Raw genomic sequence first — 21040 nt, 5'->3', positions numbered from 1 at the left:
TGAAGAACTAAGGTCTTATAAATACAAAAGTACACAGATTTTTTTACTCAAAAATTGAGAATGGGGCAAGAGGAAACAAATATATAGCATTAAGCATGTGCTGGTTAGAGAGAAGGCAGACTCTCCTGATAGATAAATTATTAAATGCTTGCAAAGATTATCTAGAGGTTACCACATTACTGCTGAAGATTTGTTTTAAAAAATAGGATAAATTTTTATCTACCTGGAATTATTTAAGTGGGATATTGACTGGAGTTGCTGGATAAACTAGAGGTCCTTTCAAGGTCTCTTCCCATCCAAAGAATCTACAATTAACCAGGAAAACATTTAATTATGTACAACCTAATAAATCTAAAAATATAAATTTAAAAGCTTTTGCTTAGCAAATAAGATTATAACCAAAATAAAGTTAAATCGGGTAGAATTGTACTTGACGAACAAATGAAAATAAAGCTTAAATTTATCATTGGAGTCCTTATTGATAAACAGCATTATCTCAATTTTTAAAAATCCATTTTCAGTTTTAGAAATAGCGACTGAGAAATAACCATTGACAATGAGGCTCTGGTTTAGCACACTAAGGCCGTTGCATACAGAAACAAAAGGCAGGACTCACTCTTTCCCTTGGCTGATCTTACAGTTTATATTTTCTTCTTTACCAATATCAAATAAGTCTATAATCGTTTATATAAAGATACTGAGCATAAAACAATTACATTATAAACATGGCAATACCATACAGAGTACATCCTACTACTAATGCCAGCCCAAACACATCTATAAAGAGAATATGCACACACATCTCACTGAAACAAGTGCCTCATATTAAAGTTACTCTTCATCTTGAAAGTCAACGTATCAAACTAATCCTTTTAAAATGTATTGGCAAAAATAGTAATTTTTACCAAAATCCTCTGTTAAATTGCTAAATACATCTAGTCACCTTGAACACTTGCTTAATACAATCCAGGAAACAAACCATAAACTAAATACTATGCCACTAACACAGTAGCTGAATGTAGAAAGTTTTCTAAATTATTCATATACATTAATAACCATTGTTGCTCAAATCCACAAATCAAAATATAATCTTTGTTAACTATTATGAATGTCATAAACCTAATCTTTGCTCTTTATACAAACACTAGCAAAAGAGTGTCAATCCAAAATTTATACAACTTTGAAAAAAAAAAAGTCTCTTTGTGCATCTGAGTGTACATAATGAAATAACCCAACAAGATTCTCAACAACTGTTTGCATTTTTCCCTAAGTAAATTATATGCTATCCTTTGGCACCATCAAATGCAAAACAAATATTCATTCATATTCTTAGCTAAATGTAAAAGCTTCTGAATAAAATCATTAAAACAAAATTCTAAGAATAATTCAAATTTTGCCCCAAATTTCTTATCTTCCTTTTCATTTCTAAAGGTGTCTTAAAAATCAAAAGCTTCTAGAAAATTAGTATTAATCTGGCCTTCTTTATTCACAATCATAAAACACGAAAGGCAGTGGAGCTGTCCAAAGACCCAGCATGCAATATTATCTTGTAGAGATGTTTTTCCATCAAAATTACTCATAAATTTATTTACCCTAAAAAATAAGTCTGCCACTCTAAAATCCTCCACTACTCTACAATTCTCTCTTTCTTTATTCCGTTAAATGGGTGGGTTACCAACTACAGCATGAAACGTCCCACACAAAGCTAAAGGCAGCTCAGGAACTCAAAGCCCTCAGCTCTGATTTAAATCTCTCCCCCAGTAAACTTCCTTGGTTGGTTATTTGCCTTTCTCTGAAATGACTTCTTAACATTCTCCAGCCACTGAAAACGATAAACAGAAACCTGGTTGATTAATCATCTTTCTCTATCCCAACAACAGTGTGTTCTCCGTGGAAAATGAAAATGCTGTCCATAAAACACAGCCCAGCACTTGTCAGGTACAGCACTCCTACAACACCAGAACTATCACATCACTCGAGTACACTCTAAATAAGCACACCCTTTCCCCGCATTATCACAACACTAGTGAAATGCAGAGGTTTTCAACACCCAGAGTTTACGCTTTATCACCCATACAAGAAAAAAATCAAATCAAAATGAGTCTCATTTCTTCAAAGTGGACAGGAAACTCAAATCAAAAGCAATGAAGGCTGGAAGCGGATTCAAGATTCCTTGAAGAGAGAAAGAGGTTTCTGGAATTTCCTACTTTTAGGGACAAAAGGATTCAGTTTCAACACACAGTTCTCTCCTCAACAAAGAATTCCTTTCCTGCACCCCCCACCTCTGCCCTTACTTTTTAGTCTTTACCCCTGTCTCTAGGTCCCCTTTCACTCACCATGGTTCCTTCTCTTCTGCACCAAAGGCTCTCTTACACTTGATCTTTCACTATAGCATTTCTGCCCTGACCCTTGCAGACCTTCTGGAGCAACTCCCCACAACACGCACATTCGATTCCCACCCCCGTGCAGTCTACCCCAGTTCTACATTCATCAGGACTCCCCGAGCTTCCCTTAGCCCCCTTCTCTTCCCTTACTCCCCATCTCATCCTTTAAATCCTGGGGCCCATCTCTTCCTGCTCCTCTCACCATTTGTTTTTAGCCTTGTCTCTTCACCTCACTGTTTTCACCTTGGATCTTGCTGAACCTCTACAATTAACGTAATTCCCCAGTTATCCTGGTTCCAGATGGCCATCACTTCTTACACCCTAACTCTAGTCTCCTTTCAGCTTTTCTGCACCCAGAATTGTCCTACAGACACCCATCTCTTATATGTTTCCCTTGGCCCTTCCACCACACTCTTATTCCGGACTCCACCTGGTTCCAATCCAGGTCTCATTTGCCCCCCCTCGCTTTACAGAATTTACATCCATCGCCCACCCACTAACCCATTCCTTTCTCAGAACCTCGCCAGCAGTTCCCACCACACCGCTGGTCCTAGTCCTTCAGCTCATCTCGCTCCGCACTAGTTCACACCCTTGTCACGTCTGGCTCTTAATCACTCTCTCTTTCCTACTCCCAACTATTACCCCAGCTCTGCCCCTCCTTGTCTTCCACTTCCAACACTTACCCCGGTACCCCTCACCCCAATACCACCCCCTACGAAGCTTTCCCCTTCAAACCCCTGCTCTTACACCTAACCCCACGATCCCTTTTCCCAGCCCTAACCTCATTCCCTGCCCGGCTTCCTTAACGCCCACCACCCTGGCTTTTGCCTCCTTCCTACCTCCTTGGCTGGCTTTTTCTCACTCCTCCTCTCCCTGGCTTCTAACCCTTTCTCCCCTTAATCCTCCTCATCTCATTCTCAACCCGGTTCCCCCCATCGCCCCCAAGCCTTCCTTTCCCCCTCCCTTCAAGGCTTTTGCCCCAACCCAGCCGTCGCCCACCCCGCCAAAATAAGACGCCGGAGCGCCCCGACTCCCGGCTCTCGCTTCCCGCCGCCCCCGCCCTAGGCGCCCCCAGCCCGCCGGCGCCGCGGTCCCGCCCCCTACCGCAGCTCCTCCCGCCCGCAAGGCGCGCGCTGCCTTTGTCGCCCCTCACCCGGTGTGTGAGGATTTTGCTTCTTTAAAGGGGAGGGCTAGTGAGCCGGAGACTCCTATCCCCGCCTCCGAGTCTTAGAATGGGCTCCCTGGCCGTCGCGGCCTCCCCGGCCCCCGTCCCCCCTACCCCCTGGAGCTACCCACTTTGCCGCCTCCCCACCGCCTCCGTCCCCTCCCCCGGCCCCCTCTATTTACCGCCATCATCAGCACGCGCGAGCTGTCACCAGGGCGCGAGACAACCGAACCCGGCCCCGCCCCCTGCCCGCCTATTGGCCCGCCCGCTGGAGCCCCGCCCCTAGGGCCCTGCATTGCGCCAACGGCGCAGCGCTGGGCCGCGACCCCGGCACCGGCACCCTTTCCGAGGGTTCGCGCCGCAGGCGCAAAGTTTAGGGTCAGCCACAAACGCGCGGCCGCTTTGAGCTTGGCGTAAGGGGCGGCGGCGTAGGGGGGGGGTTGTGAATGGCTGGTCGAAGTTTGGTTGAAGCACAGGAGGGTAAATAAGAAGGTTTCCAGACAAAGAGACTCTTAAAGGTACAGACTATTATGTCTGTCCCTCCTACTTAAAGGGCCAGAGACGCTCCCGAGCCCATCTCCGCCCCCTTCTTCCCGGGGAACTGTGAAGGTATTTTACATGAGTTTCTCATACTTTTTTGGGTTCACCTTTAACACCTCTCCCCACTGCGAAGGACAAAGGCTTTCTCACTATTCCGTCCATATGTTTTGTTTTGTTCTGTTAAAAGACGTTATTTCTGTGTTGTTCCTAAAGCAGCAGCCCGCAAACCGTGGGGTTTCCGGAGGCAGCAGCAAAAGTTACTATTGGCTCCCAGGCGGGCGAGCACGTGTCTGGCTTTTGCCACTGATGACCCAAGAGAGATTCAGCTGTTTTATGGAAATTTCCAAGTTAGAGGATCGCTGCCGGAACTGATGAAGTTCAGCAGATTGTAGAGCTTGGGAAGTAAACCAGACTGAGTTGGTACTGGTCCTAAGGACTTCTTTCTGGAGGGATGGGGATGGACACCGTTGGGAAACAGAACAGCACCTAAGCTACAAAAGGCTTGGTTCCTAAGCTGTCTCGTAGGTGCACTGTCTTGAAACTACTTGCGGGGTTGTGGGGGAGGATGGGAGTCTCCCAAAATAAGATCAACAATTTCAACATCCAACACATAGCAAAGGCAGATAAAGACTTACATTTAAATATAAGGACAAGTAAAATAAACACACATTAGCTACAGTGGTGGCTCAAGTTACACACCTGTAAATAGGAGAACTAGGTAAGCACAAAAAACAACCCACACACAATAGGAAGGGGGAAACTACAATGCCTGGACCAGGCGCTGTAAAGGCAATTTATTAATAACTTGCACTTTTAAAAGAGGTTTGATAGAAGGAGAGGAAGTGGAGTGTTTCCTGAGGTTCAAGACCTCAGAGTTAGATTCAGAATTTAGCTCTCTCGTCCATCACAGTTAACACAATTCTTTTTAAGGAATTCTTACATTATAACTCTGTCTTATTCCCTTACTCAGCAATCCCCAAGAAAAATCTTGGAGAAGAAAGATTTTTACTTATTCAATGTTAGTTCCATAACAAGGTGCTTTTGCTGAGTGAAGAATTTGGGAGCCACTTAAAACTTCTAATGGAAGGGATGCTCCCAGAATAGCAATACAGGAGGAAAAGTTTCTCAATGCTGTGAGCATGTATTAGATCAGTGTTCTCAAAAGTGTGGCCCGGAGGCTGGGTGTGGTGGCTCACGCCTGTAATCCCAGCACTTTGAGAGGCTGAGGCAGGTGGATCACGAGGTCAGGAGATCAAGACCAGCCTGACCAACATGGTGAAACTCGGTCTGACTGGATGTGGTGGTGCATACCTGTAATCCCAGCTACTCAGGAGGCTGAGACAGGAGAATCGCTAGAACCAGGGAGTTGGAGGTTGCAGCGAGCTGAGATCGCGCCACAGCACTCCAGCCTGGCAACGGAGTGAGGCTCCATCTCAAAAAAATAAATAAATTTTTTTAAAAAGTGTGGCCTGGAAAGCCCTAGGGATCTCTGAGACCCTTTGGGCTGGGGGGATAGTGGAGTGCCTGAGGTCAAAATGATTTTCCTAATAATACTAAGACATTATCTGCATTGTCACTGTGATGACATTTGCACAATGATACAAAAGTAGCAATGGGTAAAACTACTGCCTTAGCACAAATCAAGGCAACTGCACCTAGCTGTACTAGAGGTCAAGGTATTCTTCACTGCCACAGTAAAAAAAACAAAACAAAACAAAAAACACCTGTTTCAGGCCAGGCGGGTGCAGTGGCTCACACCTGTAATCCCAGCACTTTGGGAGGCCGAGGCAGGCGGATCACTTGAGGTCAGGAATTCGAGACCAGCCTGGTCAACATAGTGAAACCCCCGTCTCTACTAAAAATACAGCAATTAGCTGGGCGTGGTGGCACGCACCTGTAATCCCAGTTACTCAGGAGGCTGGGGCAGGAGAATCACTTGAACCTGGGAGGCAGAGGTTTCAGTGAGCTGAGATCGCACCACTGCACTGCAGCCTGGGCAACAGAGTGAGACTCTGTCTCAAAAAAAAAAAAAAACACCAAAAACACCTGTTTCATTTAAGAGGTCTTCGATGAAGACAATAAAAATTACTTTAAGTACACGTTTATGTGATTAAATGTATGTATGTATGCATCAAGCACTTTTAAGTACAACATTTGTCTTGAGGAAAAGCAGTTTTGTAATTTGAGTTTGGAGCTGAGTTAACAGCTTTCTTCATGGAACACCATTTTTTTTTGAAAGAACAGCTAACAGACTGTAGTTGTTCACTGGATATTTGGCAGACATGTTCTTTTCTTTTTTTTTTTTTTTCCGAGACGGAGTTTTACTCTTGTTGCCCAGGCTGGAGTGCAATGGTGCGATCTCGGCTCACCGCAACCTCTGCCTCCCAGGTTCAAGCGATTCTCCTGCCTCAGCCTCCCTAGTAGCTAGGATTACAGGCATCTGCCACCATACCCGGCTAATTTTTGTATTTTTAGTAGAGACGGGATTTCTCCATGTTGGTCAGGCTGGTCTCAAACTCCTAACCTCAGGTGATCCGCTCGCCTCAGCCTCCCAAAGTGCTGGGATTACATTCATGAGCCACCGTGCCCGGCCGACATGTTCTTAAAAATAAAGTTGAGCCTGATAGCATTGTCCGTTATGATAAAACTCAACCATTTATTTTTCGGAGTCTCACTCTGTTGCCCAGGCTGGAGAGAAGTGGCGTGATGTCAGCTCACTGCAACCCCTGCTTCCCAGGTTCAAGCGATTCTCCTGCCTCAGCCTTCTGAGTAGCTGGGACCACAGGCACACACCACCAAGCCCAGCTAATTTATTGTATTTTAGTAGAGACAGGGTTTCACCATGTTGCCCAGGCTGGTCTTGAATTCCTGAGCTCAGGCTATCTGCCCGCCTCAGCTTCCCAAAATGCTGGGATTAAAGGCATGAGCCACCGCGCCCGGCCTAATAAAACTCAAGCATTTAAGTCAAACAGAATTTCTGACAACTGACTTGTATCTCCCAATATAAGCTTGATAGCTTCCCATGACTTTTTCTAATAAATAAGACTGGTAGTGGGCGGGGCACGGTGGCTCACGCCTGTAATCCCAACACTTTGGGAGGTCAAGGCGGGCAAATCATTTGAGGCCAGGAGTTCGAGACCAGTCTGGCCAGCTTGGCAAAACCCCATTTCCACTAAAAATACAAAAATTAGATGGGCATGGTGGTGCATTCCTGTAATCCCAGCTACTCAGGGGGCTGAGGCACAAGAATTGCTTGAACCAGGGAGGCAAAGGTTGCAGTGAGCCAAGATCATGCCACTGCCCTCCAGCCTGGGCAACAGAGCAAGACTCTGTCTCAAAAAACTGAAATAAGGCCAGGCACGGTGGCTCACACCTGTAATCCTGGCGCTTTGGGAGGCCGAGGTGAGGGGATTGCCTGAGCTCAGGAGTTCTAGACCAGCCTGGGAAACAAGGTGAAACCCCATCTCTACTAAAAATACAAAAAAAGTTAGCTGGGCATGGCAGCGTGTGCCTGTAGTCCCAGCTACTCCGGAGGTTGAGGCAGGAGAATTGCTTGAACCTGGGAGGCGGAGGTTGGAGTGAGCCGAGATCGCACAACTGCACCCCAGCCAGGGCAACAGAGTGGGACTAAGTCTCCAAAAAAAAAAAAAAAAAAAAAAAACTAAAATAAAACATTAAAATTAAACAACAAGGACTGGTAGTGATATTAATAAATATGATTTTTTGATATTGTATAATGTGTCAACATTTAGGAGATGTGCAGTGTTTTCCAAATGACCAATGCATGACACTACAAAATCACACATTCGTAAAAGATCCATTCAAAGTGCAAAATAAAGCCAGGTGCAATGGCTCACGCCTGTAATCTCAGCACTTTGAGAGGCTGAGGCAGGTGGATCACTTGAGCCCAGGAGTTCGAGACTAGCCTGGGCAATATAGCGAGACTCCATCTCTAAAAAGAAAAAAACAGTGCAAAATAAACCAATAAACATTAATAGAATATAAAAAGTTCACTAATATACTTTGAGGTTCCACACTGCAACTAGCCTTTAGCAGAGTTTTGACAGCATCAAAGAATATCCACAATTATCTGAAAAAGTTATGAATATACTTCTCCCTTTTTCCAAATACGCATCTGTGGGAGGTTGAATTTTCTTCATATTCTTCAACCAAAACAACATTGAAACAGATTGAATGCAAAAGCAGATATGAGTATTTCAGTCTTCTATTATGCCAGACATTCAAGAGATTTATGAAAATTAAAAACAATGCTACTCTTCTCAAGAAATTTTATTTGGAAAAATAATTACTTTTCCTTAAAAATATTTTATCAGCTAGGCATAGTGGCTCACGCCTGTAATCCCAACACTTTGGGAAGCCAAGGTGGGAAGATCACTTGAGCTTAGGAAGTTTGAGACCAAGCCTGGACAACATAGTCATCTCTACTAAAAAGAAGTTAGCCAGATATGGTGGCGGGCACAGGTAGTTCCAGCTACTCAGGAGGATGAGGTGGGAGGATTGCTTGAGCTTGGGAGATGGAGGCTGTAGTGAGCTATGATCATGCCACTGCATTCCAGCCTTGGAACAGAGCAAGACCCCATCTCAATAAATAAATAATTAATTAAATACATAAATAAATATTTTGCTTGCACCTGTAATCCCTGCACTTTGGGAGGCTATGGTGGGTGGATCACCTGAGGTCAGGAGTTTGAGACCAGCCTGGCCAACAAGGCGAAACCCCATCTCTACTAAAAATACAAAAATTAGCCAGGCATGGTGGCAGGCGCCTGTAATCCAAGCTACTCGGGAGGCTGAGGCATGAGAATCACTTGAACCTGGGAGCCGGAGGTTGCAGTGAGCTGAGATCATACCACTACACTCCAGCCTAGGCCATAGAGTGAGACTCTCTCTCAAAAAAAAATTATTTAACATGATGGGCTTATTGTTACCTTTAAGCAAATTAATAAATATTTAGGCCAGGCATGGTGGCTCACACCTATAATCCCAACACTTTGGGAGGCCGAGGATCACTTGAGCCCAGGAGTTCGAGACCAGCCTGGGAAACATAGTGCGACTCTGTCTTAAAAAATAAAAAATTTTAGAAAATTAAGACCTGAGAGCAGAGATGGCATCTTCTTGCCTACAAAACACTCTTCATATGTATTCTCCTTTGAGCCTCTCAACAACTCTATGAAATATGGAAAGCAGGCATCATTATTCCCACTGTACAGATGAGACTCAGAGACAACAGCTTGATTGAAGTTACGTGGCAAGTTAGGGCCAGTGCTATGGCACTCAACCATCTGTCTCTTAAAGACGCATTCTCTTCCCTCGAGCAGGCCACCCCAGAACACCCTTCACGTTCACAGCCTTGCCTTTCCTACTTGACAAAAGACTTCACATTCCCAGCCTTGCCTTTCCTACATGACAAAAGGCTTCTACTCGTGAATTCTGGCTTCAGGACAATCTAGGCTATATAAATGTGGTCCCTAAAATCTCTTTCTAAAAGTCTCCAAAGAAAATTCAGTCAAATTCATATTAATCTTAAAAATTAGTCTGTGCTGGCCGGGCGCGGTGGCTCAAGCCTGTAATCCCAGCACTTTGGGAGGCCGAGACGGGCGGATCACGAGGTCAGGAGTTCGAGACCATCCTGGCTAACACGGTGAAACCCCGTCTCTACTAAAAAATACAAAAAACTAGCCGGGCGAGGTGGTGGGCGCCTGTAGTCCCGGCTACTCGGGAGGCTGAGGCAGGAGAATGGCGTAAAAACCCGGGAGGCGGAGCTTGCAGTGAGCTGAGATCCGGCCACTGCACTCCACCCTGGGCGACATAGCGAGACTCCGTCTCAAAAAAAAAAAAAAAAAAAAAAAAAAATTAGTCTGTGCTATCTGATGGGGCAGCGGTATGTTGGGAAATGAAACAGAGAATGCAAGAGAATTAGGAAACTTTGCCCTAATCATTTCAATAATTTTTCAACTTGCTAATTTCATCACAGAGGCAAGGAACTATTTCTCTGCCTCATCAATTACGTTTTTCTGAAAAATGAAAAAGTATATGCATTATGCCAAATTCCATTACAACAGAATACTTGTCAGACCCCATGGAGTGTCATAACAGAAGAGTAACTCTGAAGCCACAGAAGTAGCTATCAAGATTGCTTCTTATGTATTTACTCCTGCCTATTTTCAAAAGAAAAAGGGGAAACATAGGAAGATAGCACAAACTCAGTCCATCTTCCCAGAAACTGTCTGAAAGGCCCAAAGGATTGGCTATAAAATGAAGAAGGAAAATCCTCTGGCTTGACACCCAGATGTAAGGTCCAGAAGGCAGGGAAAGATCCTGCTCACAAAAGCTGGCTAGACCAGCCTCAAACTTGCTTAACTTTGTCCTCATACTGTTTCCATTGCAGGATTTGTTCTCCCTTTAGAGGCTCTTTTCTGGATCACAGAATTTTTTTTTTTTTTTTTTTTGAGTCAGAGTCTCACTCTGTCACCCAGGCTGGAATACAGTGGCAAGATCTCGTCTCACTGCAACCTCCACCTCCCAGGTTCAAGTGATTCATTCTTCTGCCACAGTCTCCCAAGTAGCTGGGATTACAGGCGTGCACCACTACATCCAGATAATTTTGTATTTTTAGTAGAGATGGGGTTTCACCATGTTAGTCAAGCTAGTTTTGAACTCCTGATCTCAGGTGATCTGCCCACCTCAGCTTCCCAAAGTGCTGGTATTACAGGTGTGAGCGACCACGCCCCACCGAGATGTGAGTATTGAATGATTGAGGGATCATCATTCAATTATTGACTCTAAATCAAGCTGGGTGATTTAAAGTTATTCTAACCAAAAAGACTTATTTGGGAATGCTCTATGCAATCAGAGTGACTCATCTTGGAGAGCTCCCACCCCCAAGAAGTGAGTACTCACAAGTCAAAGACACCAAATTCTCAGGGGAGGCCCAAACTTGTAATGCAATTGGTTTCAGCCATTCCACATGAGATAGTAATTGGGGTCTGTGGCTTAAGAAACCCATGCAGTAACAGAAATGGAGAGGGAGGGTGTGGCAAGAGAAAGGCAATGTTGGGAGTTAAAGGTATGGGGCTGGAGACGACAAGGCCATACATCAGTCCTGCCTGTCAATTTTTGACACCTGGAGCACATGCTTAGGTGGGGAACTTCTAACCACAACCCTTACCTTCCAGTATTTGAAGAGAACAATTTCAATAACTGCCTTAACCTGAAGTCTCAGAACACACTGGGTTGGGGCAGATCTGGTGGAGGCAAGGAGTGGGTCAGTCCCTAGGTGTTTTCTTCAGTGAAGAAGCGACACCAACTCATGGTGGGGGAAATGTGACTACTTGGTCCTTAATATCTGAGGAAAGCCAGCAGGAGGCAGTGTGGGAGCAGGGTACAGAGAATCCAGCATAGAAGAAAGACAACAGGAAAGCACAGCCAGGGCAGGAACCATCAATGGATGTAGGAAATAGACTAGACGCAAAGTAGTTTACAGTGGTTCCCAAGATCCAGTATTTGCCTTCCCCTTCCACAGGTTTTGAAGTTGGCATGTATCCCCTGTACTGTAACTTAATAGATCATTTGAAAAGACTCTTCCAGGCTGGGCAACAGGATGAGACCTCCATCTCTACTGATAAATAAATAAACAAACACTTAAAAACACCCCCATCCTAAGGAATAAAGTGCTAGTTATACTTTTCTCTTAATACAAATTAGAATAAGACAGAAGTACTAGTATTAAAATGTTTCCACATTCCACCTAAAATCATCCGGCACCTCAGGGAGGTCCAGCTGCTGTACTTTGGCACATGCTGGTAGCCAGGAGTCCTGGGCCTGAAGTTTGGTCTGACTCCACCCTCATCTCTCTGCATGACTTCTCTGGGAGCTACAGCCTCTCCATTTTACACTGACAGAGAACTAAATGAACTCTAAAGCTGCCCTGACAGCTGACAGTCAAGGTTAGCATGTTTCTGTGTGGCTCTGGCAAAAGTACCCCAAGATGACATTGGCAAGGCCCTAGCAGCTTCCCAGTTTCTGTTCTTTTGGGGTAGCTACAGATGGGAAAAAGGCTAAAGCATGTGGAAACAGAGGAAGGAGGGGTAGGAAGATAGTCTAGAGTGGCAAGAACATGAGATGTGAACCAAAGAAATATGGCATCTCCATTTACTGGCTGAGTGTAAGATTTATTTATAAAATGGGAATAATCATGTCCTTTTCCCCTTAATTTATATAAATAGCCCTCAACTTTCACTTTCAAAAATTATACACAAACATTTATATCCTAAAGTACTCCTAAAAGCCCCACTCAGAAATGCACACAAGAGCTGGATAACATATGGGTCCTTCCCACAAGTCATCAGTTTAGTTTTGGCAGCTTTGCTAGTGGAGCCATATTTCTTAAATTATTTAAGAAATGTAGGCCGGGCAGGGTGGCTTATGCCTGTAATCCCAGCACTTTGGGAGGCTGAGGTGGGCGGATGACAAGGTCAAGAGATCAAGACCATCCTGGCCAACATGGTGAAACCCCATTTCTAAACATACAAAAATTAGGCCAGGCGTGGTGGCTCACACCTGTAATCCCAGCACTTTGCAAGGCCAAGGCAGGCAGATCACAAGTTCAGGAGATCGAGATCATCCTGGCTAACACAGTGAAACCCCGTCTCTACTAAAAATACAAAAAATTAGCTGGGCGTGGTGGCGGTCACCTGTAGTCCCAGCTACCCGGGAGGCTGAGGCAGGAGAATGGCGTGAACCCAGGAAGTAGAGCTTGCAGTGAGCCGAGATCGCACCACTACACTCCAGCCTGGGCGACAGAGCAAGACTCTGTCTCAAAAAATAAAAAATAAATACATAAAATAAAAATACAAAACTGCCAGGCACGGCGGCGCACACCTATAATCCCAGCACTTTGAGAGGCTGAGGCGGGCAGATCACGACCAAGAAACCCCATCTCTACAAAAAATACAAAAAAAATTAGCTGGGCGTGGTGGCACGCACCTGTAGTCCCAGCTATTTGGGAGGCTGAGGCAGGAGTATGGCGTGAACCTGGGAGGTGGACCTTGCAGTGAGCCGAGATCAAGCCACTGCACTCCAGCCTGGGCAACAGCGCAAGACTGTCTCCAAAAAAAAAAAAAAGAAGCTGGAAAAACACAAAAATTAGCTGGATGTGATGGTGTGTGCCTGTAGTCCCGGCTACTCGGGAGGCTAAAGGAGGAGAATCGCTTGGACCTGGGAGGAGGAGGCTTCAGTGAGCTGAGATCAAGGCACTGCACTCCAGCCTGTTAATAGAGCAAGACTCTATCTCAAAAAAAAAAAAGAAAATATATTGCATTACCTGCCTCTTTTAGTGACACATTTCCTTTAATTGACACAAAGGAAAAAAGTACCCAAGTGGCAGTTCTTAAATCTGGTGTTCTCTAGACTTAAAGCTCATCGAATGTATGCTTAAATGTGAAGGAAAAGAACAAAAGTGAAAAACGCTGGAAATGTATGAGCCAAGACTGTGCCTAAAAGGCAAAGCGGGCTGGGTACAGTGGCTCACACCTGTAATCCCAACACTTTGGGAGGCTGAGGCGGGTGGATTACCTGAGGTCAGGAGTTGGAGACCACCCTGGCCAACATAATGAAACTCCATCTCTACTAAAAATACAAAAAATGAGCTGGGCATGGTGGCGGGTGCCTCTAATCCCAGCTATTCGGGAGGCTGAAGCATGAGAATCGCTTGAATCCGGGAGGCGGAGGTTGCAGTCCAAGATTGTGCCGCTGTGCTCCAGCCTGGGCAACAAGTGTGAAACTCCATCACAAAAAATAAGGGTCAGGCATGGTGGCTCACGCTTGTAATCCCAGCACTTTGGGAGGCTGAAGCAGGTGGATCACCTGAGGTCAGGAGTTCAAGACCAGCCTGACCAACATGGAGAAAGCCCATCTCTACTAAAAATATAAAATTAGCTGGGCACGGTGGCGCACGCCTGTAATCCCAGCTACTTGGGAGGCTGAGGCAGGAGATTCGCTTGAACCCGGGAGGCAGAGGTTGTAGTGAGCCGAGATCGTGCCATTGCACTCCAGCCTGAGCAACAAGAGCAAAACTCCATCTCAAAATAAATAAATAAATAAATAATACTAATAAAACAAAATAAAGGCAAAGTTTTTATAATTTTTTTTTTTTTTTTTTTTTTTTTTAGCTTTTAGGGAACAGAGTCCCTCCTTACAATGCACAAGTCTAGAGAGTCTGTATTTACCACAATCAACTTCTGGAGATTTTCAGGAAATGCATTGTGTTCAAAATGTTGCCTATGCATTGTTTCATTCCATAAAAGCTGCAGCCTACAGAAAAATACAAATAAATAAACCTGGGTGAGAGCAAATGTAAATCAGGAGGCCAAAAACACAAGATCTGTGCATTTTATTTTTGTAAACAATATCTAAAACATACCTCAATATAAAAAACCAGAAACAAAATAACAAAAACAGGGCGTGAGAACAAAAAATACAGATGACAGGTTCTGTAGTTATGATACTGAATTGAGCTTCCTGTCAGCCAAAACTAGAAGGGAAACATGACCACTACCTGACTTTTGCAGAGGCTTTAGATCTGAGCACTTGGATCTGAAAACAGTTTCTCTTTAGATGTCTTCAAATAAGGGACAGTATCCTTGATGACAATACAGTACACATATTAACAATTCTCCTAAGACCATCTCTGTGTATATCAAGGTTATACCTGGATGAATATTTCTGCAGCAGGCATGGGGTAGGCAGGCAATATGACCAAATATGTAGTTTGGATGCTCAAATGAAACAGAAGAAGGAGCTCAGGCAACCATGAAGCATGGTGCACGTATCAGGGTCAAATGTTCTAACCCTAAGATTGGGGTGCATGAGAACTGGAGAGGCCTCAATACTGAGACTTAGACGAAGGGTGTGGAATTAACTTCCTAGTGTGACTAATCCAACTTAGCTCAAAGTGACTCTGAGATCAGCCCTTCTCGCAAGTCAATTCATAAACGAATGCTTTAGTTACAGGAGGTATTAACTGCAAACGAACAGCCAAGAGCATTCCTGGGCATGTCCATTGAGCTCCATGTAGCAGAGGCCATTAACTGGGTCTCAGCAACCAAATTCTCTTTCATCTTGTAGTCACAGCATCCCTGAGTCTTAACTCGGCACATGACTGCCCAGATAAGAGGCTCTATGTCCCAGCATCTCTTTCAGCAAAGTGTGGCCACAGTGATTTGAGCAATGCTCAGTCCTATCTTTTTTAAAAAAACATATCTTTTCTCTCTCTCTTTCCCCAGGAGAATGCAGATATGGAGCTGATGAGTCTTCTTCGATATTGTGGGTAAGAAAACACACTGGGGGCCGGGCGCGGTGGCTCAAGCCTGTAATCCCAGCACTTTGGGAGGCCGAGACGGGCGGATCACGAGGTCAGGAGATCGAGACCATCCTGGCTAACACGGTGAAACCCCGTCTCTACTAAAAAATACAAAAAACTAGCCGGGCGAGGCGGCGGGCGCCTGTAGTCCCAGCTACTCGGGAGGCTGAGGCAGGAGAATGGCGTAAACCCGAGAGGCGGAGCTTGCAGTGAGTTGAGATCCAGCCACTGCACTCCAGCCTGGGCGAAAGAGCGAGACTCCGTCTCCAAAAAAAAAAAAAAGAAAAAGAAAAAGAAAACATACTGGGAATGGCTGAATAAGACAGAAGGAAACCAAGTTCCTGATAACCTTGTAGAGTTAAATCTGCCCTAGACCATCTGATTACCTCTCTATTATTGGGTGAGAAAAAAACAAACTTCAATCTTACAGCAGTTTGGCCTGTGGCTTAACATATTTCACAACAGAAGGGAAAGATGTCAGAAGGAGAGTTCAAAGGACTCAGGCAACATCCTAGGAAAGTCAATTCGCAAATCACTTCAGCAAACAGGTCAGAAAATGGTAACTATCAAACCAGTTGTGCCTTCCACTCTATCTCCAGGATAGAAGCCCAGTTACATCCTCTGACAAAAGGAAGAGGCTCTTATTACAGCACAATCCAAACATAAAATGCAGCATGTTCACGGTGGGCCTGAGACAAATCCCCAATAGTTGAGGATACAGACTGTTTCCCCCACCAATACCAGGCAGGGACATTCCTGTCCTACCTTTCCCCTAAAGGAGGCAGGGTCCAAACTTCTCCATTCTTCATAATTACCATTCTTGAGGATAGGCCAAATCCAGTAAGGAATGAAATAAAACAGCTGATGGGGGGCTCTGTGTGAGAGTCAGGGGGTTGGGGAGGGGACTCCAGAGCCCCAGAACAAAAGCCACAGCTGGGAACCAGAGAAGGAGAGTAGATTCCATGTCTACCCTGGGTTTCTGGGGTCCGGGGTCCTGAGAGTCAGCACCTGCTTCTCCTGTGGAGTACCCCTGGTGACAGAGCTCAGCTGGCAGCTGCTTATCACTAACGAATCCCAGCCACCGGCACCTGCTGCTGCTTGCGGATCTTGTTGAAGAGTTCCATGTACTGGACCATGGTATCTGCTGGGCCGTAGACTGCATCATGTCTGTTCCCAAACACTGCGGGAGCGCCTGGTGTGTGGCTGCCTAGAAAACTCTGTAGGAACTCAAGCAGCAGGCTCCAGCAGTCACTAGCTACCACACAGGGGCCATACTCCACCTGGGAACCAAAAGCACAGAGAATGAGGGTGAATGAAGGCTAAGACAAGGTCTGCTTCTCTTGCACCTCCTGCCTCCTGCTCCCATCTTCCCCAACCCCAAGCTAAAGACACACACCTCCTAGCACAGTGTTGGTCCACAGGAAACATTCAACCCAAACACTGGGCTCAACACCCACATCTTTAGGCATCTTTGACATTTCTCTTTCTGGAGCTGTGCCAACCTGCAGCCCTCCCAGAGGATCCAGAAGCAGATGTGGGCCCCTTTTGATGATCTCAGGACTGTGTTGTCCCTGCTATGCTGGGTAAAGATTCAAGGAGAGCTCAAGAAAATTCTAAGAGACATGACAAAGATAAAGAGAAGGAAATGTGTGTGATGGTGTAAGTAGAGAGCAGAGTAGACACAAATGCTTATGAGTTTTTTTCAAGACCATATTTTACTCCCTAGGTAGAACCAACCTGGGCTCCAACCCTAAGAAAGAATTTCCCAAATAGTGTGGCATGGGCCAAAAAATATACATCTTAGGTTTTCTCCTTCTGCTCTCTTAATTATTTACTGGAGAGATGGCAGGGCAAAATTACTGACAACCCTAAGGAGAAACAAGTAAATAAACAGGTGGGGTGTGTTTCTACTACAAGATTAGAAATGTGGAGGATAAACAGTAGGTCCTCAGTAGGTCTCAGCAAATCCAAGGTCTATCACAAGCTGAAAGGGTTAGGAAGTCTTGGTCCTAGAGGTTGCTGAGCAGAAACTACCACTAATGCCCTTTTCTCCAAGTGGGATTCTTCCTAGACTTTTCTATCCCCATGTTGCTACATTTTAAATCCCTACATAAATGTTGATCCTCCAGGAAGCATCACAACCAAAGTCAGCAGTGCTCATACTGGCTTGAATTCCCAGAGCAAACTGCCTCTTTTATGGCATTTTCAGACTAACTTCAAAAATAGTTTGTGTGTTTCGGCCTCACTCAATAAATAAATCACAAATTTTCAAAGGGTAGACCCTGCAAGCTTACTTGTTTTCTTATCTTAGTGCTGGGCACATTGTAAGTTGTGAACTTTCCCTGGTCCCAAAGAAGCCAGCTACTGCCACACTGCCACTCTCACTCCTTGTCACTATATATGTGTATGTATGCGCACACACACACACACTCTCTCTCTCTCAGGGTCACAGATGAAGTGATCTCACACACAAACACCTCTTTCTCCATGAAAGAATGCAGACAGCATGTCAAAAGGAAAAGCATATTTTTGCTTCCCAACTTTTGATACCTATCTTAAAGCATACTAAGGAGAGCTATATGGGCATATGTGATTTAGAGCCCACCTCCAGAAAATTATTCCAAGAGTTGTCTTGGTCTGCTCCAGTACTTCTTCTCATGGGTGACTGTCCCTCCATATCGTAACTCACCTGCCTTCCTTGACTATCTTTTCCCTTCTCTAGCAAGCCACCCTTCCTAATGAAGCTTTCTGCTTGCTTTGAACCCAGCTTCCCACTTCCTACTTCCCACCTTGTGTTAGAGAGTCTCAGTCTCTGAAGGATAAAAGATTCACGGAGAGAAAGCACAGATGCCTTGGAGTCCGGAATCAGGTAGGCATAAATATCTGTTGAAATTGAGAAGGTCTGGAGGCCAGGTGTGGTGGCTCATACCTGTAATCCCAGCACTCTGCGGGGCTGAAGTGGGAGGATCACTTGAGCCCAGGGGTTTGAGACCAGCCTGGGCAACACCTCAAGACCTCATTTCTAAAAAAAAAAAAAAAAAAAAAAAGGCCAGGCGCGGTGGCTCAAGCCTGTAATCCCAGCACTTTGGGAGGCCGAGACGGGCAGATCACGAGCTCAGGAGATCGAGACCATCCTGGCTAACACGGTGAAACCCCGTCTCTACTAAAAAATACAAAAAACTAGCCGGGCGAGGTGGCGGGCGCCTGTAGTCCCAGCTACTCGGGAGGCTGAGGCAGGAGAATGGCGTAAACCCGGGAGGCGGAGCTTGCAGTGAGCTGAGATCCGGCCACTGCACTCCAGCCTGGGCGACAGAGCGAGACTCTGTCTCAAAAAAAAAAAAAAAAAAAAAATTTAAATTCGGTGGGTATAGTCCCAGGTACTTGGGAGACTGAGGTTGCAGGACCACTTGAGCCCTGGAGGTCAAGGCTTCAGTGTGCCAAGATTGAACCATTGCATTCCAGCCTGGGTGACAGAGCAAGACTCTGTCTCAAAAAAAAAAAAAAAATAGAGAAGAACTGGAAAATCTTCAGAGCCCTTTGGTGAGCAGCCCCCTCAGCACATCCTGCTCCTATTTTCACCAAGTCTTACCTCCACAGAGATGCCCCGGGCACTGGGCCCCATTGTGACCGTGCCCACCTTCACCAGGAAGTCACAGTACTGGTACCGGGTGCCCCGGGTTTCAATCTTGCTGGCCTTAGCACTCTGGAAAAAGCCCTTGAGCTTCACCATAAGCACATCAAAGTTGGTGTCAGCAATAAGACAAGGGCCATTCTCAAAGAGAGCGAAACAGCTCAATGGGTACTCTGAGTTGTGCATCACATACATCAGCTTCCCGGTCTGACCTGCAAGGGACAGAGATCCTATTCATCATCAAGACTCTCACTGGCAAACCCCAGAGTAGACTCAAATGACTCCCCCCGGAATGAGGCGAGACAGCAATCTGGCACTACCTCAGCAGTTCTTGGTGTGGGGTGAGGGGAATCCTCTCACTGACAGCCTTTTCTAGAAAGGTAGGGGGGAATAGCAGGAGAGGCAGCATGTGGTAAGACCCACCTTGCTCTACAGAAAATGGTGAGGGGCACACAGGAAACTTTAATAGTGTCGATTATGTTTTAATTCTTTTTTTTTTCTGTTGCCCAGGCTGGAGTACAGTGGCACGATCTCGGCTCACTGCAAGCTCCGCCTCCCGGGTTCATGCCATTCTCCTGCCTCAGCCTCCCGAGTAGCTGGGACTACAGGTGCCCACCACCACGCCCGGCTAATTTTTTGTATTTTTTTTTAGTAGAGGCAGGGTTTCGCCATGTTCGCAAGGATGGTCTCGATCTCCTGACCTCGTGATCCACCCGCCTCGGCCTCCCAAAGTGCTGGGATTACAGGCGTGAGCCACCGCCCCTGGCCTGATTATGTTTCAATTCTTAAGTTGAGTGGTGGGCTCACCGATGGTCTATACGTAAAGTCTAACTCCCACAGACTTTACATATAATCTTTTGTATGTTATCATGTATTACACAAGTAAAATGAAAGTAACAGCATTTGGGCATGCCAAAGGAAGTAGCTGCTCCCTTCTTCTGCGCATTCCTCCTCACCTCAGCTTCCTCCCTCTTTGAGATCTAGTAAATGGTCCTACAGAAGCAGCAAAGGGGAGTGTCTGAGCATAAGCAGGGAAAGGTAGATGGGAGCCAAGCTGTGATAGGTCTTGTCTACCATGCCTCAAGAAGTTTAGACTGTATCCTGAAACCAATGGCAAACCATTGGAGAATTTTTAGAAGTCTAGCCAACTTGGGAAGCAAGCAGCACACTACAGCAGAGAGAATTCAGGATCTGGTTCGGAAGTTCAACTTTCAAGCCCCAGCTCACCCCTTCCAGTCTCTAAGAAATGAGTTTTCTCATTGATTTCCATAGACTTTTTGCAATAAGAATGGAAAGCTATATACATTTAGTTAAGTAGAAAACAGAAGAAGGAAGGGCTGGGAACAGTGGCTCACATCTGTAACCCCAACACTTTGGGGAGGCTGAGGCGGGTGGATCACTTGAGGTCAGGAGTTCGAGACCAGCCTGACCAACATGGTGAAACCATATCTCTACTAAAAATACAAAAATTATCTGGGTATGGTGGTGCATGCCTGTAATCCCAGTTACTTGGGAGGCTGAGGCACGAGAATCACTTGAACCCAGGAGGCGGAAGTTGCACTGAGCTGAGATCATGTCACTGCGCTCCAGCCTGGGCAACAGAGCAATACTCTATCTCCAAAAAAAAAAAAAAACAGAAGGCAAAAACTGGAAAGCAAGATTCCTCTTTCATACACTATAAGAATTAATGGATAGACTGCCACAATCCCACATGCTTATTACATACATAAGCCATTCCCAACACTTTTCTTAGGGCTTAAGAAACATACAAGCAGAGGACTTAGCCCCTGACTTCAAGAAGCTGACAATCAGGCCGGGGGCGGTGGCTCACGCCTGTAATCCCAGCACTTTGGGAGGCCATGGTGGGTGGATCACTTGAGGTCAGGAGTTCGAGACCAGCCTGGCCAACATGGTAAAACCTCGTCTCTACTAAAAATACA

General features: G+C 45.5%; 2 protein-coding genes and 1 long non-coding RNA gene across 10 annotated transcripts in view; 1 reads left to right on the top strand and 2 right to left on the bottom strand.

The window, feature by feature from the left end:
- LOC105489613 (ubiquitin specific peptidase 49) overlaps window positions 1-3751 on the bottom strand; it is a 98191-nt gene extending 94440 nt beyond the window's left edge. Inside the window, exons 1-2 of one of the 2 annotated variants that reach the window (XM_011754564.3) lie at window positions 3538-3586; window positions 224-305 (exon numbers count right to left, since the gene is read on the bottom strand). The gene's annotated coding sequence lies outside the window, so the exon portion shown is untranslated. Of the gene's footprint in view, window positions 1-223; window positions 306-3537; window positions 3587-3731 lie in introns of those variants that run through there. The other variant, XM_071097066.1, reaches the window with a different exon arrangement.
- Window positions 1-21040, bottom strand: part of LOC105489679 (mediator complex subunit 20) — a 70843-nt gene that overhangs the window by 38693 nt on the left and 11110 nt on the right. For 4 of the 6 annotated variants that reach the window (XM_071097074.1, XM_071097076.1, XM_071097079.1 and 1 more), the window contains 4 exons: window positions 19059-19312; window positions 16478-16749; window positions 14337-14421; window positions 224-305 (listed from right to left, as the gene is read on the bottom strand). In XM_071097074.1, coding sequence (XP_070953175.1) covers window positions 16534-16749; window positions 19059-19312 — 470 coding nt within the window. In that variant the 3' untranslated portion in view covers window positions 224-305; window positions 14337-14421; window positions 16478-16533. The remainder of the gene's footprint in view (window positions 1-223; window positions 306-14336; window positions 14422-16477; window positions 16750-19058; window positions 19313-21040) is intronic. The other 2 variants (XM_071097075.1, XM_071097077.1) reach the window with 2 other exon arrangements.
- LOC139363405 (uncharacterized) lies at window positions 3936-5125 on the top strand. 2 transcript variants are annotated; one of them, XR_011623722.1, is made up of 3 exons: window positions 3936-4067; window positions 4306-4614; window positions 5060-5125. It is a non-coding gene; the product is annotated as an uncharacterized lncRNA (long non-coding RNA). The 2 variants fall into 2 exon arrangements; XR_011623721.1 differs by having other exon boundaries at window positions 4024-4158.

This window comes from Macaca nemestrina, chromosome 5 (assembly GCF_043159975.1).
Source record: "Macaca nemestrina isolate mMacNem1 chromosome 5, mMacNem.hap1, whole genome shotgun sequence".
In the NCBI taxonomy this organism is placed as follows: Eukaryota; Metazoa; Chordata; class Mammalia; order Primates; family Cercopithecidae; genus Macaca; species Macaca nemestrina.
Note: the sequence above shows the minus strand (reverse complement) of the source record. Positions and strands in the feature narration are given on the sequence as shown.